Source organism: Montipora foliosa, chromosome 8, assembly GCF_036669935.1.
Source record: "Montipora foliosa isolate CH-2021 chromosome 8, ASM3666993v2, whole genome shotgun sequence".
Taxonomy (NCBI): Eukaryota; Metazoa; Cnidaria; class Anthozoa; order Scleractinia; family Acroporidae; genus Montipora; species Montipora foliosa.
Genome location: NC_090876.1, coordinates 44,172,985 through 44,187,984, shown reverse-complemented (window position 1 = coordinate 44,187,984; position 15,000 = coordinate 44,172,985). Strand labels below are relative to the sequence as shown.

Below are 15,000 nucleotides of genomic sequence, written 5' to 3'. Positions count from 1 at the left end.
ACATCTAAATGTAGAAAAGAGAGTTTAAGGCTCACACTTTTCAAAACGTGAATTTAATGAAATAATTTGTTTTCGAAGCCACAAGTCAATAAAATTTTTGTGTGACTTTTTCCCTTGTTTTCAGTATTTCTGCGAAGAAGGAACAGTGATTTGAAGAAAGAGACTCTGACCCTACAAAAACAAGTTACAAAGCAAGACAAATTGTTGAAGACCACATCCTTGAAGAAAAACGACACAATAAAAAAACTAAGGGGGGCAAAATCTGTTGCAACAAAACTGAAAAACCAACTCAAACAAAAAGGAGATGTTTTAAACAGTTATTCTCTTGTGGATACATTTGCCCATGGCAAAAATGGAGCAAATCATAGGAGTGTAATGTTCATGGCTTGCATTAGATATTTACAACATGCATGTCTTTTATCTAACCAAAAGGCACCAATTGCATTACATTTAATTTTCAGTATTTTGTTTAATTGTAGTCCCCCAAAAAATCTGATTGTTTCCCCAACTACTTTGTCAGATTGGAATGTTCTTTTAGGGGAGGCAGACAAATTAATTCTGTGTAAAAGATTTGCAAACAGCAAATATGATTTTCATGTTTGGAGTGATGACTCTAACAAAGGAGGGGAGGAAAGGCACATTGTGGGGGTGCACACATGGTGCCATGAAACTAACAAGCCAAGGGCTTATGTTCTTGCTAACAGCATTGTAGCTAGTGGGTCAGGAAAACACCAGTCAGATGTCGATTTCCACATTGTTCATGACACATTTGGCATATCAAATGTCTCAGGGTTAGTTGGGGACAATGCCTCTACCCAAAAGGGTAAATCAAATGGATTGATTGCAAACAACTCCAAACTGTTTGGCAGGGAAATGTTTTTTGTGGGCTGTTACCCACACATACTTAATATAATGTTGCGAAGAATGTGCCAGGCTGGGTTTGGGGCAAAGGGTGATATGAACAACAACCACATATTGCAATTATTATACAAGATATCCTGGCTCCACCATGAACGCCCAAGTCAGTACAAGGCAATGTATGTTTCACTGGGAATTTTAAGTAAAGAGCCACCCCTTCCACAGTCCTTTATTGACACAAGGTGGACATATTACCATGAGATGCTACAATGGTATTTAAAGTATGGAAAAGCCTGTCTTCAGCTTGCAGAGCGTATACTAGAAAGGATGCCAAAGTCAGATAACCACTCATCAGTCTGGCAAAATGTCATCAAGCTGAGCTCCTGCCCAATGATCCAAGTGCAAATTAAATTCTTATTTGAATTTCTTGACAAGTTCATTATCCCATCTCTTAATTCATCACAAGCAAGTGACGAGGAACTTGATTTTTCCAGTGGATATCTGGCACGACTACGGCCTGCAACTGTTCTCAAGCACAATGAAACACTCAGTCAAATGTTACTGTGTCCATCACTGTATTTTCCTTTAACAGAAGAGCAAGTGCAATTATCTTTGAAAGATCCAGCCGCTATTAAACACTTTTACCAGGAAGTGCAGAGGCCCATGTTGCAAGAAGCCCTGAAAGTAATTAAAGAACATGGTGCTGAGTGGTTATCCTTTCCCAAGCTGTTTGGAATGGGAGCTGATCAAAGATTCCAAAGTCCATTCTGGTCATCTGTTTTGAAGGTCCTTGACATACAATTTGTATCCACTGAAAGCAATCAAGGAAATGCATCTGAAAACAATGTAAAAGTTTATGGACAGGATCTTCAGAGATTGGTGTCTAAGGACAGAAATGGGCTGGTTAAATGGGCCAATATTTGGCAGCTGCAGAAACCTCAACTTCTAACTGAGATTAAAGCAATGGCAACATCACCTGAAAGCTGTCTTATTAACAAAGACACCACACCACACCTTTTTGAATTTTATGCCAAGCACATTTTTAGCATTCCTGTGAACAATGTCATTGCTGAAAGACAGTTTAATCTATCCCAAATTTATCTTCATGACAACCTGTCAGAACTATCAAAACAGGCCTCTGTAACATTTGTCGAAAACACTATTCACAGTGGTAAAACTAATGGTAGGACCACTGAGACAGCAAGGCAGACACATGAACAGAGAATGAATGACTATGGGCAACTACTGACCACAGAGCTTCTCCAAGAGGCAAGAAAAAAGATCAACAACATCAGAAAAGGTAGTGCAGTCAGTGCCCCACTTAGAGGAAAGGATGTCTATCCTAAAGCGTGGGAGGAAAAGAAACTGAACAAAGACACATCACTGACAATCCAGTCTCTTAAAGCTGAAGGTCGTAAGCTTGAACTTCAGTGGAAAGCTTCGACAAAAGGAACTATAAATTTAGAAGAACAGAGGTCATTCAGGCCTACAACAATTGGATGGCGTAGAGACACTGGACAGGTGCCACCTCTAATGCACCTTGCAGCACTTACGGTGTGGGATTATGGTGAGGAGCTTTCAACACATGACTTACCAGTTGAATGCCAGAAGTGCATCAAAAATCTTCCGCGTATCTTCCCAACCTCATCAGTTAATTCTGTGTCCACTTTGGATGTCCCCATGGATATGTCCATAACATCTGTCCCTGTTCATGAAGAATAAGACCTGACTGAGGGGTGGCTCATCAAAAAGGGGGAACTAACTTACATTTGGAAAGGTTAAAGTCAATTTATAGTCAATCTTCCTCACATGTGACCAGTATTTTTTAAGTTTTGACAGGGTTTTAAAAATTACATGTCAGTTGTGATCATCGCCAGTGAGATTTAAGAATTTTCATTGAAACTTCCCTAGTATATTGCTGAAATAAAGCTATGAATTTTTTTACATTACATCACAGCATACAGTATTTGAAAACAATCAGTTGTTTCCTACACGTATGTGCTTTGCCTTTTTTTTTCAGCTGATATTTTTTTTTGGAAAGATTTCCAGAAATTTTAAAGATTCAGACCATTCAAATGCCAGAAGTTACAAATAGGACTTCGAATGATCATTTCAGTCTCAGAAATATTGGTCATAGGTGACATAGATTGACTATAATTGTAACGAATGAATCCATGGTCCCAGTTTCAGTAGGCAGAAATCACAGTCATGACTCATGCTACAACAAGAAACCTTAACTGAATATAAAGATGTGTGAGAAAATTTTATGACATTGAAAGAATGACTTTAAATTTTTCTTTGAGTTTAAGTGTTAAAGTGCCCCTAACCCCAAAATATTTTTTTGCTAAAATGAATCTTTGCACCTGTTCGAGACGCATTGCGGCCATTTTTTCCTTTTTCTAACAAATCCTGCCATTTTATAGGCTTCGAAAGTTGCGAAAATCCAAGCATCTTGTGTTCACGACCGAGTCAGAAGGGGAGTGGGTCTATTCCTGATGTGACGTCACAATCTAATTTGCATGCATTTTTACAAAGAGTTAATGCAATGTAAATCAGTTTGTGACGTCACATCAGGAATAGGCCCACTCCCCTTCTGACTCGGTCGTGAACACAAGATGCGTGGATGTTCGCAACTTTCGAAGCCTATAAAATGGCAGGATTTGTTAGAAAAATGAAAAAATGGCCGCAATGCGTTTCGAACAGGTGCAAAGGTTAATTTTAGCAAAAAAAATATTTTGGGGTTAGGGGCACTTTAAAGCTTAAAATGAAGTCACTTTTCTTTGAAACACAGCAAATCACACACAGCCTGTGTTTGCTATTGGTAGCATGAGCCCTTGATTGGTTAGTGAACATTTTAGGATAAATTACCCTAAATAAACCACGGATATTGTCGTTAGGTGCTGTTTTCCAAGAATTTTTGGTGTAAGATAAATGAATTGCACCTAAAAAAAGTTTGGTATAGATCACTTTTGACTGTAAAAGCCAAAAGAATAATTTTAGTGACAGGAATATTTTTTACCCCAATCCATGTAAAGTAAAGACAAAAAGAGTTATTTATTTCAAGTGATATTAACCAAAAAAAAAATGGACACAGCTTTCAACTACCCAGGGTTTAATTATGAAGTTGATGTCAGTTGTAAATATTAGTAGGTACCAAAAACCGTGAACAATATTTTATTTGGTGTTATGAATTTTTTTATGAAGATGAGGTGCAGGATGGTAGATTTATTATCTGTTAATGGATCAGATCCATTTTATTCCTGTATAATTTGACTGTCCTAAAAAAAGACAGTAATAATATTGTGTTTAAAAATACACAATATAAGTTTGGTGAGACGAACGAGGTTTCAGACATGCCTTTGCTGATTGAACTGACATTCCAAAAAAACTTCAAACAAATAAAGATGGAGAAATTACATTGCCTTAACCTTTTCATTCTTTGAGTTTAATTGTCTAAGAGCGTGACAATAACAGTAATGATACACCCTGACAAGCTGTGAAGAGCAGGTTCCCATTAGTAGTTGATGAATCGAAATTGCCACATTGTTTTGCCAAAGTACAAAATGTAGCTAATTTAAGTGAGCGATTTGGTGCATAAAACTACTAAATTCTGTGTACTGTGTGCTCAAGGTTCACTGGTTTCCGATTTTCACTGTGTTTACCCTTACAACATTTTTATAAGTCAAGTGTTTAGTATTTTGTATTGTATTATTAGTGTTATGTATGTCGTCAAGGTTTGAAAATTAGAAAAACTCATTGCGTACCTTGCCTGCAATCTTCTGTTGCCTTCCCTCAATTCGATCGAACAGCTCTCCAGCACGACACGATTCTTGACAACTCAGTTTGGCTACCTCGAGCGCGCGTGAAGAAAAATGAAATAACTTCACAGGAACACAACGCAGAACTCCTAATGTTGACCAATTGATAAACTGAATGACTGGTCTTAAACATCACCGTCGCGAAATTTTTCTTCAAGCAGCAACGCACCGAACAGTGCGCATTCAAGTAAATAAACTAGGTACAGTATAAACTTAGGGGACAGAATCGAAATTGAAAACGGTAGATATTTCGATCATGTACCATTCTTTAACCTTGCCTTTAACGGTGGCTGAGACTTCGCGTTTTAAAAAGATATTAAACAACATAGTCCCCATAGCATTCTCGTTGAGTCGACCTTATCAGTCGTGTTCATACTGCGCATGTCTATAATATTTGTGTTTTGACGTATCGCATTCATTGCGTGAGGGGTAAATTTAGCAGTTACGCCGTAGGTCTAGACACAAATATCCGGATATTTTTTGAGCTATATTTAAAAGATTTTGAGATATTTAGAAAATTCTGGGATATTTAGACAAAAATTGTGAGGCACGTTTTTTTCCCAGAAAAATGGAGAAAGAAAGCAATTTTCTGAGTTAAATACTACTTATAGACACAGAAATTCAAAGAAAATAAACACATCTTCCCATATGGGCCTACAGTAATCATAGAAAGTTTTTTATGCAAGGGCCAGCTGAGCAAATTAGGAGTGCTGGATATTGGTATATCTAACCAGCAAATTCAGTTTGTAGACTAAAAACAAATTACTGATGCAAAGTTCGTGTCTGACGAAACATTGGAAAAACAAAAACTATATATACATGTTCTCACAGCCGCACAACCAGCCTTGCATTATTGTTTAGTCTGCAGTAATCACATGCAGCAGTGTTCTCCGTTTAATATACGTCGAAAAAAAATTAATTGTTTAGACTTTAGCTGTATGCCTCACAAGGACACTTATACTTTGATAGGTTATTGCTGTATTATTTATGAAGATAACTATATTTTCGGTATATTTAGAAAAAAATATCAGGATATTTAGGAAAAAAACGAGATATTTAGAGAAAAAAATCGGGAATTTCCGAAAACATATTTAGGCGATTTCTCGTCATATTTGTGCCTAGGCCTAATGGTTTAAAAGATCGTTTTTCATTTGCTTGATGAAAAGATCAAAAGACCTGATAAATGACTCTAAAATTATAAACTTTAGTGTAAAATGGGGGCTTCTTGGACTCAGTCACATCACGGTTCGTTTCACTTGCCCGGCCCTCCTCTCCCCCAACTTGGCCACAGTCGTGACATCATTCTTTCTCGACATGTCACTCCACATGATCAATATCTGTAAACATGGCGGGATCTGTGGAAGCAGGATTCGACGCTGCCGTGAACGTCGTACGATCTATGCCAAAAAAAGGTATTCAAAACTCGATGAGAGATGAAAAGGAGAAAAGAGAGTTAGCTCTTCCTTTTGATTGTTTTTTTTCCTTAAAGATACGTTTTTGTTTTATTTTAAGGCGCCTGCCAACCATCAAAAGACACAATGTTAAAGGTACGTCAGCTCAACTAACGCAGTGAACAGAGCATGAAATGTACCGAACAGAGAAATCTTAAAGCTGTTGGCTTTTTGGAAATCAATGTCGAGTTTCCACTAGAAAATTTGGAGCCCTAAAACTTTCCGTTTTCTTGAAATCGAGAAGTGAACGAATTGAACCTTATTTACATGGCAAGCTATTCTCAGTATTACTGTAAGTACAGAGTGCTATGGGAATGTAATGTTTTTTGTGTTTCAAAATATTAATTAAGGCTTAAGTACAAAATACAGCGTCACTTTTCAAGCTATGTAGTAGAGGTGTGTCGTTTATAGTGAATTTCAAGGTTTATTATACTCGGATTGTCAGTCTTTTCACTCTCCGAGGTGATTCTGGGTCACAGATCAGTGTCACCTACCGGTACCAGTACGTGTACGTAATTTCTGCAATTCTCATTGTGACAGCCAAGGAACAGCCAACCAAATACCATATCACAAACTTGGATGCTGCCAGGAAGCCACGGATTACGTACAACATTTACTGCACAGAAAGAAGTGTTCACAAAATTTGTAAACCAAGGCTGTAGCCCATGCACAAGAGTGGACTTTGAGACTGCAATTCTGTGTTTCCAGGGGCAGCCACTGGTGACCAATCAAACTTTTCACACATTCAACAAATTTAGCCCTCCTGGCCTGCCTCTGGAGCATTATTTTACAAGTAGAATCAAGAATTTGATGTTTGTATGTGTACCCCATTTCTTATAATTATGATTTGCCAAGAATTCCTCATTGGCTTCGCTCTGCTTCTTAATAAATTTTGGCTTGAAAAGATTTGAGAGTTGTTACCTTTTTAACATGCAGCATATTAATTAACATGTTTGTTCAACATTGGTGCTGAATTCCGCAGGAGTTGTGGACACTCACTTCTGCCAATAGAGAGATTTAGCATTGAGTTTCCGTGAAATGGCAAACGTCAAACGGCAGGCTACTGCTTGTCACATAAGAACGAAAATTCTCTCATTCTTAGTTGTCTCTCACTATTGAGAAGTTACTTGTTATCTGTAGACAATAGACGAGAAATGAGCTAAAATCAAACAAGTGTGTACTTGATTTTGGCAAAATGCAAATTTCAGCGTGACATTTGCCGTTTGCCGTAAACGCAAAGCTAAATCTCTCTGATAATGTTGTTACTGGGCAACAGTTTCTAAGAGCCAATTTCTTGTGTTGACTCTTTTTTCAGTTTTATGCGTTGTACAAGCAAGCTAAGGAAGGAGCTTGTTGTGAATCAAAGCCTGGATTTTGGGATGTAGTGAAGAAAGCCAAATGGTAAGGCATCTTTTTGTTTTTGCGGTGACTAAATGGGCCTTAATCATACGGTGGCCATGTTGAGTTCTGAGGGATTGAAAACTTTTGTTTTGCCTCACCAAAACTTGTTCCCAAACATTTCAACTCAAGGCTCAGGGTATGAAATCTATTGTCTTTGGTGAATGGGGCTGCTGCACAAATAAGGCCCATTCTTTGTCGTGGTGAATCTTGTCTCAAGAACATTTTGATGAGCAAGTTGCCCAGATGGAAATCTTATTAAGATCTTACTAAGATTTTTAAGTATTTCGACCAACGTGTCTCTAGTGTGTCGACCACGTGTCGGTAGTGTGTCGACCAACGCATCGGCAGTACTAGTGTGTCAGCCGATGTGTCGGTAGTGTGTTGGCCGATGCGCCAGTGTGTTGTTGGTGTGTTGATCGACGCGTTGGCCGACGCGTTGGTGGGATCGGATTCTTTACTTTTACCGAAAATTTGATAAGCAAATGTAATAAAATCTTAAACAAGACCTTACTAAGATTTTCATCTTAACACCCATCTTACAAGATTCTTACAAGATCTTGTAAGTTCTTAATAAGATTTCCACCTGGGTGTGCATGGTGTGTTAGGCACTTGCTACAACCTAAAGGAAATCATGGTACTGTATTTGGCCCAGATTGGTACTTACGTACATTTACCTTGCTTCAAAATATTAAATTTGTTCTTGTTTTCAAGAAATCTACTGTATATTTTGTCTGATTAATTTTGATTGCATCTTGGACTTATGGTATATAACATCATGAGCTGGGGTTGTGTTTGATTTTGTTCCCTGATTAACAACATGAAGGTTCACTAAAAAACTATGTCTGTGTTGATGAGACGATACAACCAAGGTTTCAAACGTTTTCTGTCATGAGCTTATCGGAGTCTTTACAACTGGTTACTCGAGACGTTGAGATGACAAGTTCAAAGATGGTTTGAAATCTGGAGAAGTAATCGTAGTACCAAATATTAGAGATTGTTGCCTGAATTCAACTGAGACATAATCAAAAGTAGTCACCCATTGGTCCGACCAATAGTCTTCATTCAATAGCAAAATGAAACCAATTACAATTCGTGACGTAATTTGTGACGTTATTAATTATATAAATACAGATTATCGATTCTTATTTAAGCGATACAATGTCCTCGCTAACTCTTCCCCACCCTAGAGTGGGACTTGTTATTTTACTCTTGCTAACACAAGACAATTTTACATGCCCATTGGAGGCACTAATAGTGTCACTGGGTTAGTCCCATTAACAATTAAACATTGTAATGTCAAATAAAATAAATAAATTATTACAAACTCTCTAGGAATGCTGGGTGTGAACTACATGTACCTTCTCAATGCTACATGTACAACATGTTGCAAAATTGTTGAGACACTCCCATTAGAAGAAACCTTTTCTAGCTTCTAATACCCACCGTATCTAGAACGCTCAGTCTGATAAGGGGGAGAGGGGGGCTGCATGATCAAAATGTACATAAATTTGTAGCATCCATTTCACTACTAATTTTTGCAATTTTATGTGCAATTTTTTTACATATTGGGAAATGAGTATCAGGTTCATTCTTTTGTCCTTCATGAAATTAATGTAAGCTGTTGTTAGTTGGATTTAACTTAAAATATTACCGGGCAGGTATCTTTGTCTGGAAGGATTATTTTCCCCCTGCCATGTGTTGTTGCAAATAATTAATTTTAGACTCTCAATACTTTGGCGTAATTTTACAAGGTAATGCTTAAAAATGTCTGCCCAACTTGACTAAAAGGCTATGATCAAAATGCACATAAATTTGAGCCAAGTCGTGACTTGTAAACAAGCCTTTTCAAAATCATGAAGGGGGTAGTTTCTAAAGAAACTGTGGTGCTACATCAGTGGGGAAGTAGTATACAAAAATTTGGTTTTATCAACGGAGTTGATGATGTAAATTGGCCACCGTACAGAGATTCTAAAAGCTGACGTTTTGAGCGTTAGCCCTTTCGTCAGATTCGCTCTGACGAAGGGCCAACGCTCAAAACATCAGCTTTTAGAATCTCTGTACGGTGGCCAATTTACTTTTCAAAATCAGGTGATAAGAAAATGTATCAGAATATCATGTAATAATTATGAAGACTGTACTTTGTCTTTTCACAGGGAAGCATGGCACAACTTGGGTCAAATGTCCAAACAAGAAGCTATGGAATCTTACGTCTCTGAACTAAAGCATGTATGTGTGTCAATTCATTGGCAGGGTTAAAGTATTTTCACTTGATTTAGCGCAGGGCCAAGGGAACTTATGAAGACCTGAACCTAGTATCGACTAATGAACAGGGCAGGTAGTGTAGTCAATATTGGTCACAGACTGCGTCCCAGTGCCCAGCATACTGTATATGCTCCAAAGTTGACCTTCCATCCATTTGAAATTGGTAAAATGAGTACCATTATTACTGGAGACAAGTTTTGCATGCAACAGGATTGGGGTGGTGCCCTTCCATTCCGTAATATAAAGAATGGTAGAAGCTATTGAACATGGAGCCTTCAGGTTGCCTTTGACTGCAGTCAGCCTCTTGTTTTATGAACATTTGAGGCACATTTTTAGCTAGGTTGCATTTCATTGTCGTAAGGTGCTGTCGAAATTGAGAAATAGAGTCTTAGTCTGCAGTCGTTTTAAGACATGACAGAAATTTTTATTCGTTCTAAAAATCTGATGACATAGACCGATTCGGCTAACTCGATGTTGTATCCAATTCAAATATCTTGGGGTTACTTGGTTCTTTGTGTGTTGTATTTGCATGATAATGGGAATATTTGGAACAAAACATTTTATTCCCAAAGGATTTGAATTGGGTTAAGTGGTTCAAAGAAGAAGCAGGGTATCATGCTGGCATTATTTTTAAACACTCTTGGCAGCATTTCTATGCTAAAAGTTTCCAAATGTGGCTAATTATCTTTATCGCTTGTTCATTAAAGGTTGTGCTAAACTTGACTGATCAAGATGGGTTAGAAGAATTTTCTGAAGTTTTAAAACCATTCTACAAAGAAGTTTATGAAGGCCAAGATGAACAGCTGCCAAGAGTTCTTAAGGCTTTCAAGGATGAAGCTCTACAAAATGGGAAGTTAATAGAATTTAACCTAAATGGACATAGTTGTGAGCCACAGGCCGGTAACGTACCATTTCAAAATGGGCATGTGGAGCTATTTGATGAAAACGGAAGTGAGATGGAATTTCCTGTAAGTAAGAGTGAATTTCCACATCGAAATAGTCTATATCTTGAAAGATATCCACAAAGGTCCAAGAAAACAGGCTTATCATCTTCCAAAGGAGTAAATCCATTTCTGATCATACCTGCGGACAAGGTAGAGGACTCCAGTGACATAGAAGAAGATGATAAGGAACTTCAGAACAGAGAGCCTGAAGGTCTGTAATCTGTTACATTCAGAATCTACTCCGACAACATGTTACAAACCTTAATAGTAAACAAAAGTACAGAATACATGGGTGCCTTCTGAGATAAGTATTGTGGCCCATCGAGTTGGAGCCTATCCCACTTCTGTAGCATTTACTCTTCCAGGTGAAACTCAAGTTCATTGCAGCATTACCCCAAAAATGAATGGCTGAATTTGTGGATTGTTCCAGTATTGAAAAGACGTATCTTTTACCTGTGACTTTTGACCTGCCTGCCTGTATTGTTCCCCACCTACAAAAGACCACACCGGCTCCTCCTCCAGACCAGATTTCACGCGGCCATTATTTGTTGCATTTGTTTCCATTTTCAAATCGCAGCCATAGGCCTTAAGTGGCAAATAGGGACTGCTCATGGTCTTTGGTCCCTCCCCCACCCCACTAATCCATTTTCCAAGGACATTGGTTTGATAATTATTGGTCTTAACACAGATCAACTTCTGTCACATGCACACAGAATGATAAGAAAACGAGATGAGTAGAAACGTAAAAAACATTGACTGACTAGTGCCAGTCCCTATCCCCAGGATGTCCCCATTTGATGAGTAAAATCGTCTGATGTTTGACAGAGTAAGAAGTCTCACTCCCAGTCTCCTCTCCCAGTCTCCCCCAGGGGGTCAATGCGCCAATGGAGGGGATATCATTTTTGACTGCTTAAGGACGATGTTATTGCGCATACGTTCTGCACATCTTGAGATACTTTGGTTTCCTATCGATGATGCTTACTAAATACAGGGAAATTATTGCGTGACTTAAAACTATCCGGAAAAAGTAGATCTTAGGAAATACTCTTGGTATCCAAAAAGAAACTTGCGGGTAACCAGGAATTTTATAATTAAGCTTCAATTTGAGAATAAAACGCCATACACTGTACATTGCTTTGTATTTTAAAGCTTTTTACAAATATTGTTCATGAATTATCTTTGAAAAATGCGTGGTTACCCCCAATTTTCTTTTTGGATTTCTATGACACTTGTTAAGATCTTGTTTCCTCCATAATCATAAACCGGGTCAAAAATACCTTTGAATTAGTAGGCACCGTCCTTAAGGAAACAGTCACTGTGGTGGGAGCTCGTAAATCATGAAAATTTGGTTGTATCAAATCAACTTAAAAGGTCAAATTGCCTCTACGAGTTAAAGGTCGAAGGCCTAATGTTTGAAACATTAACCGTTTCATCTTTTACACAGAACTTTTGGTCCAACTTAACCTGTAACTCATTAACCAAATTTTTTTATCTTAATAAATGTGTGACTGTTTAAACTAAACAACAGCTTCTTCTACTTGCATTCAATGCCGGTCAACTGATGGCAAATGTTTGGTCAACACTCCCTGCAGCAAACTTGAACCACCGACAGTCTGCAACAAACAGCCAACCAAAACACTAAGATGACAATGACAGTTGGCCATTGATCAGTTAACTCTTACTTGCTGGCTGCTTTCAGTCTTTCGTGTTAAATGCATCATAAGATGGAATAAAATAAAATCTTATAAATATGAGTGGGAGATGTGTATGGGTATTGGAAAATCCCAAATTCTTATCTCCTGTGATTACATACTGCACCTGATTTGCGAATTAAAGCATGGTTTGTTCTTTACCTCTTTACGCATTACCACTCTTATTTTTAATTTTTGCGTGAATGATTTTGGTATTCTGCTTGCATTGCAGTGCCACATTTGGGGTCACAGTGGACGGATTTATGTGCACCAAAAGGACAAAATGGACTGGTTTTGACGAGTGACGAAAGTGATGAAGATGAATTTTGTGACACTGTAGACCCTGAACATTTGCAAGAACTTCTAAATGGAGATCACATTGTTGTAAATGAAATTAATCTTGACAATACTCTCCAGAATATGGACTCATCTCACAGTAGCACTTTAAACAGTTCGCCCGAAGGTGCCACAAACTCAACATCAACAGAATCTGAAATTTCTGATTTAGAAAGTGACTTGAAAATCTCTGAACTGTTGACCAGTACTCCATTTGCCAAGCATGTCACTTTTGCAATTGAAAGCAGTGATTCTGACAGACCAATTGTTATCAATTCAGAGCTTCCAAAGGTTGTTGCATCTGTTAGTGAGGAATCAGTGTTAGAAATGGTTCCACTGCTTGAGAATGGGTGTGATAGTCTTGCTGTAACAAATGTCCTGGAAGATAATCCAGTTCCTGCTATTGAGAATGGTGATCAAAAGCCATCAGGAATCTTGAAATCGCATCATCCTGTAAGAGAATGTGGTGGAGGGGATGCCTCTCAAAAGCCCTCTGGGCGCCATCATGGAGGTCGTACTAGGCAAGCACAAGGACTTAGGAGCAAAGAAGGTGGGATGTTCAATAAAATAAGATTGTTACACCTGACCAAGACAAGCCATAGTGTCATATCCTTCTTTATAATCCATCAAGTATTTTCGCTTGCGTGTGATTGGTCTAAACGTGTCACATATATTCCTCAACTAAAACTGGGTAATATACAAAAATTTGGTTTATCAACGGAGTTGATAATGTAAATTGACCACCGTACAGAGATTCTAAGAGCTGACGTTTCGAGCGTTAGCCCTTCGTCAGAGCGAATCGAGGGATTCTGGGTTACGTGTAGTTTTTATAGTAGAGTAGGAGCTACGCTATTGGTGGTAACATGGCAACGTGAAAAGTAGGAATATATTAGTTAAATGAAAAGCGTTCGTTAATACCGTGAGGATTAAGGGTGCCAATTTGAAAGATGAATTTTTGTTCCAGACCCTAACCCTAACCCAAAAACTACACGTAACCCATAATCCCTCGATTCGCTCTGACGAAGGGCTAACGCTCAAAACGTCAGCTTTTAGAATCTCTGTACGGTGGTCAATTTACATTATCAACTCCGTTGATAAACCAAATTTTTGTATACTACTTCCCCACCGACGCAGCACCACAGTTTCTTTAGAAACTACCCCTTCATAAAACTGGGTAATACTCCATGTTATTAAATTTTCAACCTCACATATTGGGTTTTTAGCTTTCTGATTGGTTCACTCAATCTCATAATGAACTGTATGACCTGTTATGGAAACTGATTGTGTAAATTGTTGCTAACCAATCAGTTTCCAGCTTAAAGCTGGAAACTGATTGGCTTTAATTAATTTCCAAGAACAATTAAATGAAAATCTAATAGAGCAATAATTCCATTCATGCTTGCTGGATATCAAGCTGGTTATAGCCAACTCGGTGCTAGAAGCCTTGTTGGCTATTTACCATCTCATATTCAACACACGGTCATTGTTTTGGGGATGTTTGTGTTAACATATGAACATGATATTTGTCAAAGGTAAGGGGGGTGGCTCTTCACTACCAGACCATTGCTATGGTCCCCTTCAAAATTTAGTCATTTCTCAAGTTCCTTCAAACACAAAGACACACTATAAAAGGCATGGTGCCTTAGGCACATGCAAATGATTTATCAGTAAACTGTGGATGCAACCAAGTTCTGTGATAATTTGTGCAATATGGACCACTGTAAATCGGTTTCCCACGGTGTAAATAACATCATACTCCAGAGCAGAGTCAAAATTCACAATTTCTGATGAGAGTGTAAAATAAAACAAGTCATTTTATCGACCATTTTCTGTACTTCCGCATTTTGCCTGGGCAAGCATGTCATAAGATGTACTTGCCCAGCCAACGACTTTGATAGAAAACTAATATGGATCCCTGTTCTGATTGAAGTGATGTCAGAGGTCCATTGAAAAAGTTACTTTAAGGACGTTCGCGCCCAAAACATTCCCACGTACAGATTTTTTTTAAACTTGCCAGGCAGAAAGGTAATGATCTACTTTTGCCAAAAAGGCAAAAAAATGGGGGGTCGCCGTGCTCGTTTTCGAGATCATGAGGTGCACTTTTAGAAGCTTGCGTTATTTTAAGACGATCTTTGCGTACAACTGTCAGCAATAAAAAAGCTACATTAGTGAAATTTAGATCAGGTAAACGTACTCAATTCAACATAACTAATACAACTAAACAAACTTTTGCAGCTGA

General features: G+C 38.2%; 2 protein-coding genes across 3 annotated transcripts in view; both read left to right on the top strand.

Moving 5' to 3' along the window:
- LOC137968859 (uncharacterized) overlaps positions 1 to 2,580 on the top strand; it is a 3,796-nt gene extending 1,216 nt beyond the window's left edge. The window contains exon 2 of the mRNA XM_068815331.1: positions 125 to 2,580. Coding sequence (XP_068671432.1) covers positions 125 to 2,580 — 2,456 coding nt within the window. The remainder of the gene's footprint in view (positions 1 to 124) is intronic.
- A 3,406-nt stretch (positions 2,581 to 5,986) lies between these two features.
- Positions 5,987 to 15,000, top strand: part of LOC138013281 (acyl-CoA-binding domain-containing protein 5A-like) — a 16,670-nt gene continuing 7,656 nt past the window's right edge. Inside the window, exons 1-6 of one of the 2 annotated variants that reach the window (XM_068860311.1) lie at positions 5,987 to 6,088; positions 6,189 to 6,223; positions 7,443 to 7,528; positions 9,682 to 9,754; positions 10,498 to 10,945; positions 12,658 to 13,311. In XM_068860311.1, the coding sequence (XP_068716412.1) occupies positions 6,022 to 6,088; positions 6,189 to 6,223; positions 7,443 to 7,528; positions 9,682 to 9,754; positions 10,498 to 10,945; positions 12,658 to 13,311 (1,363 nt within the window). In that variant the 5' untranslated portion in view covers positions 5,987 to 6,021. Of the gene's footprint in view, positions 6,089 to 6,165; positions 6,224 to 7,442; positions 7,529 to 9,681; positions 9,755 to 10,497; positions 10,946 to 12,657; positions 13,312 to 15,000 lie in introns of both variants that reach the window. The other variant, XM_068860312.1, reaches the window with a different exon arrangement.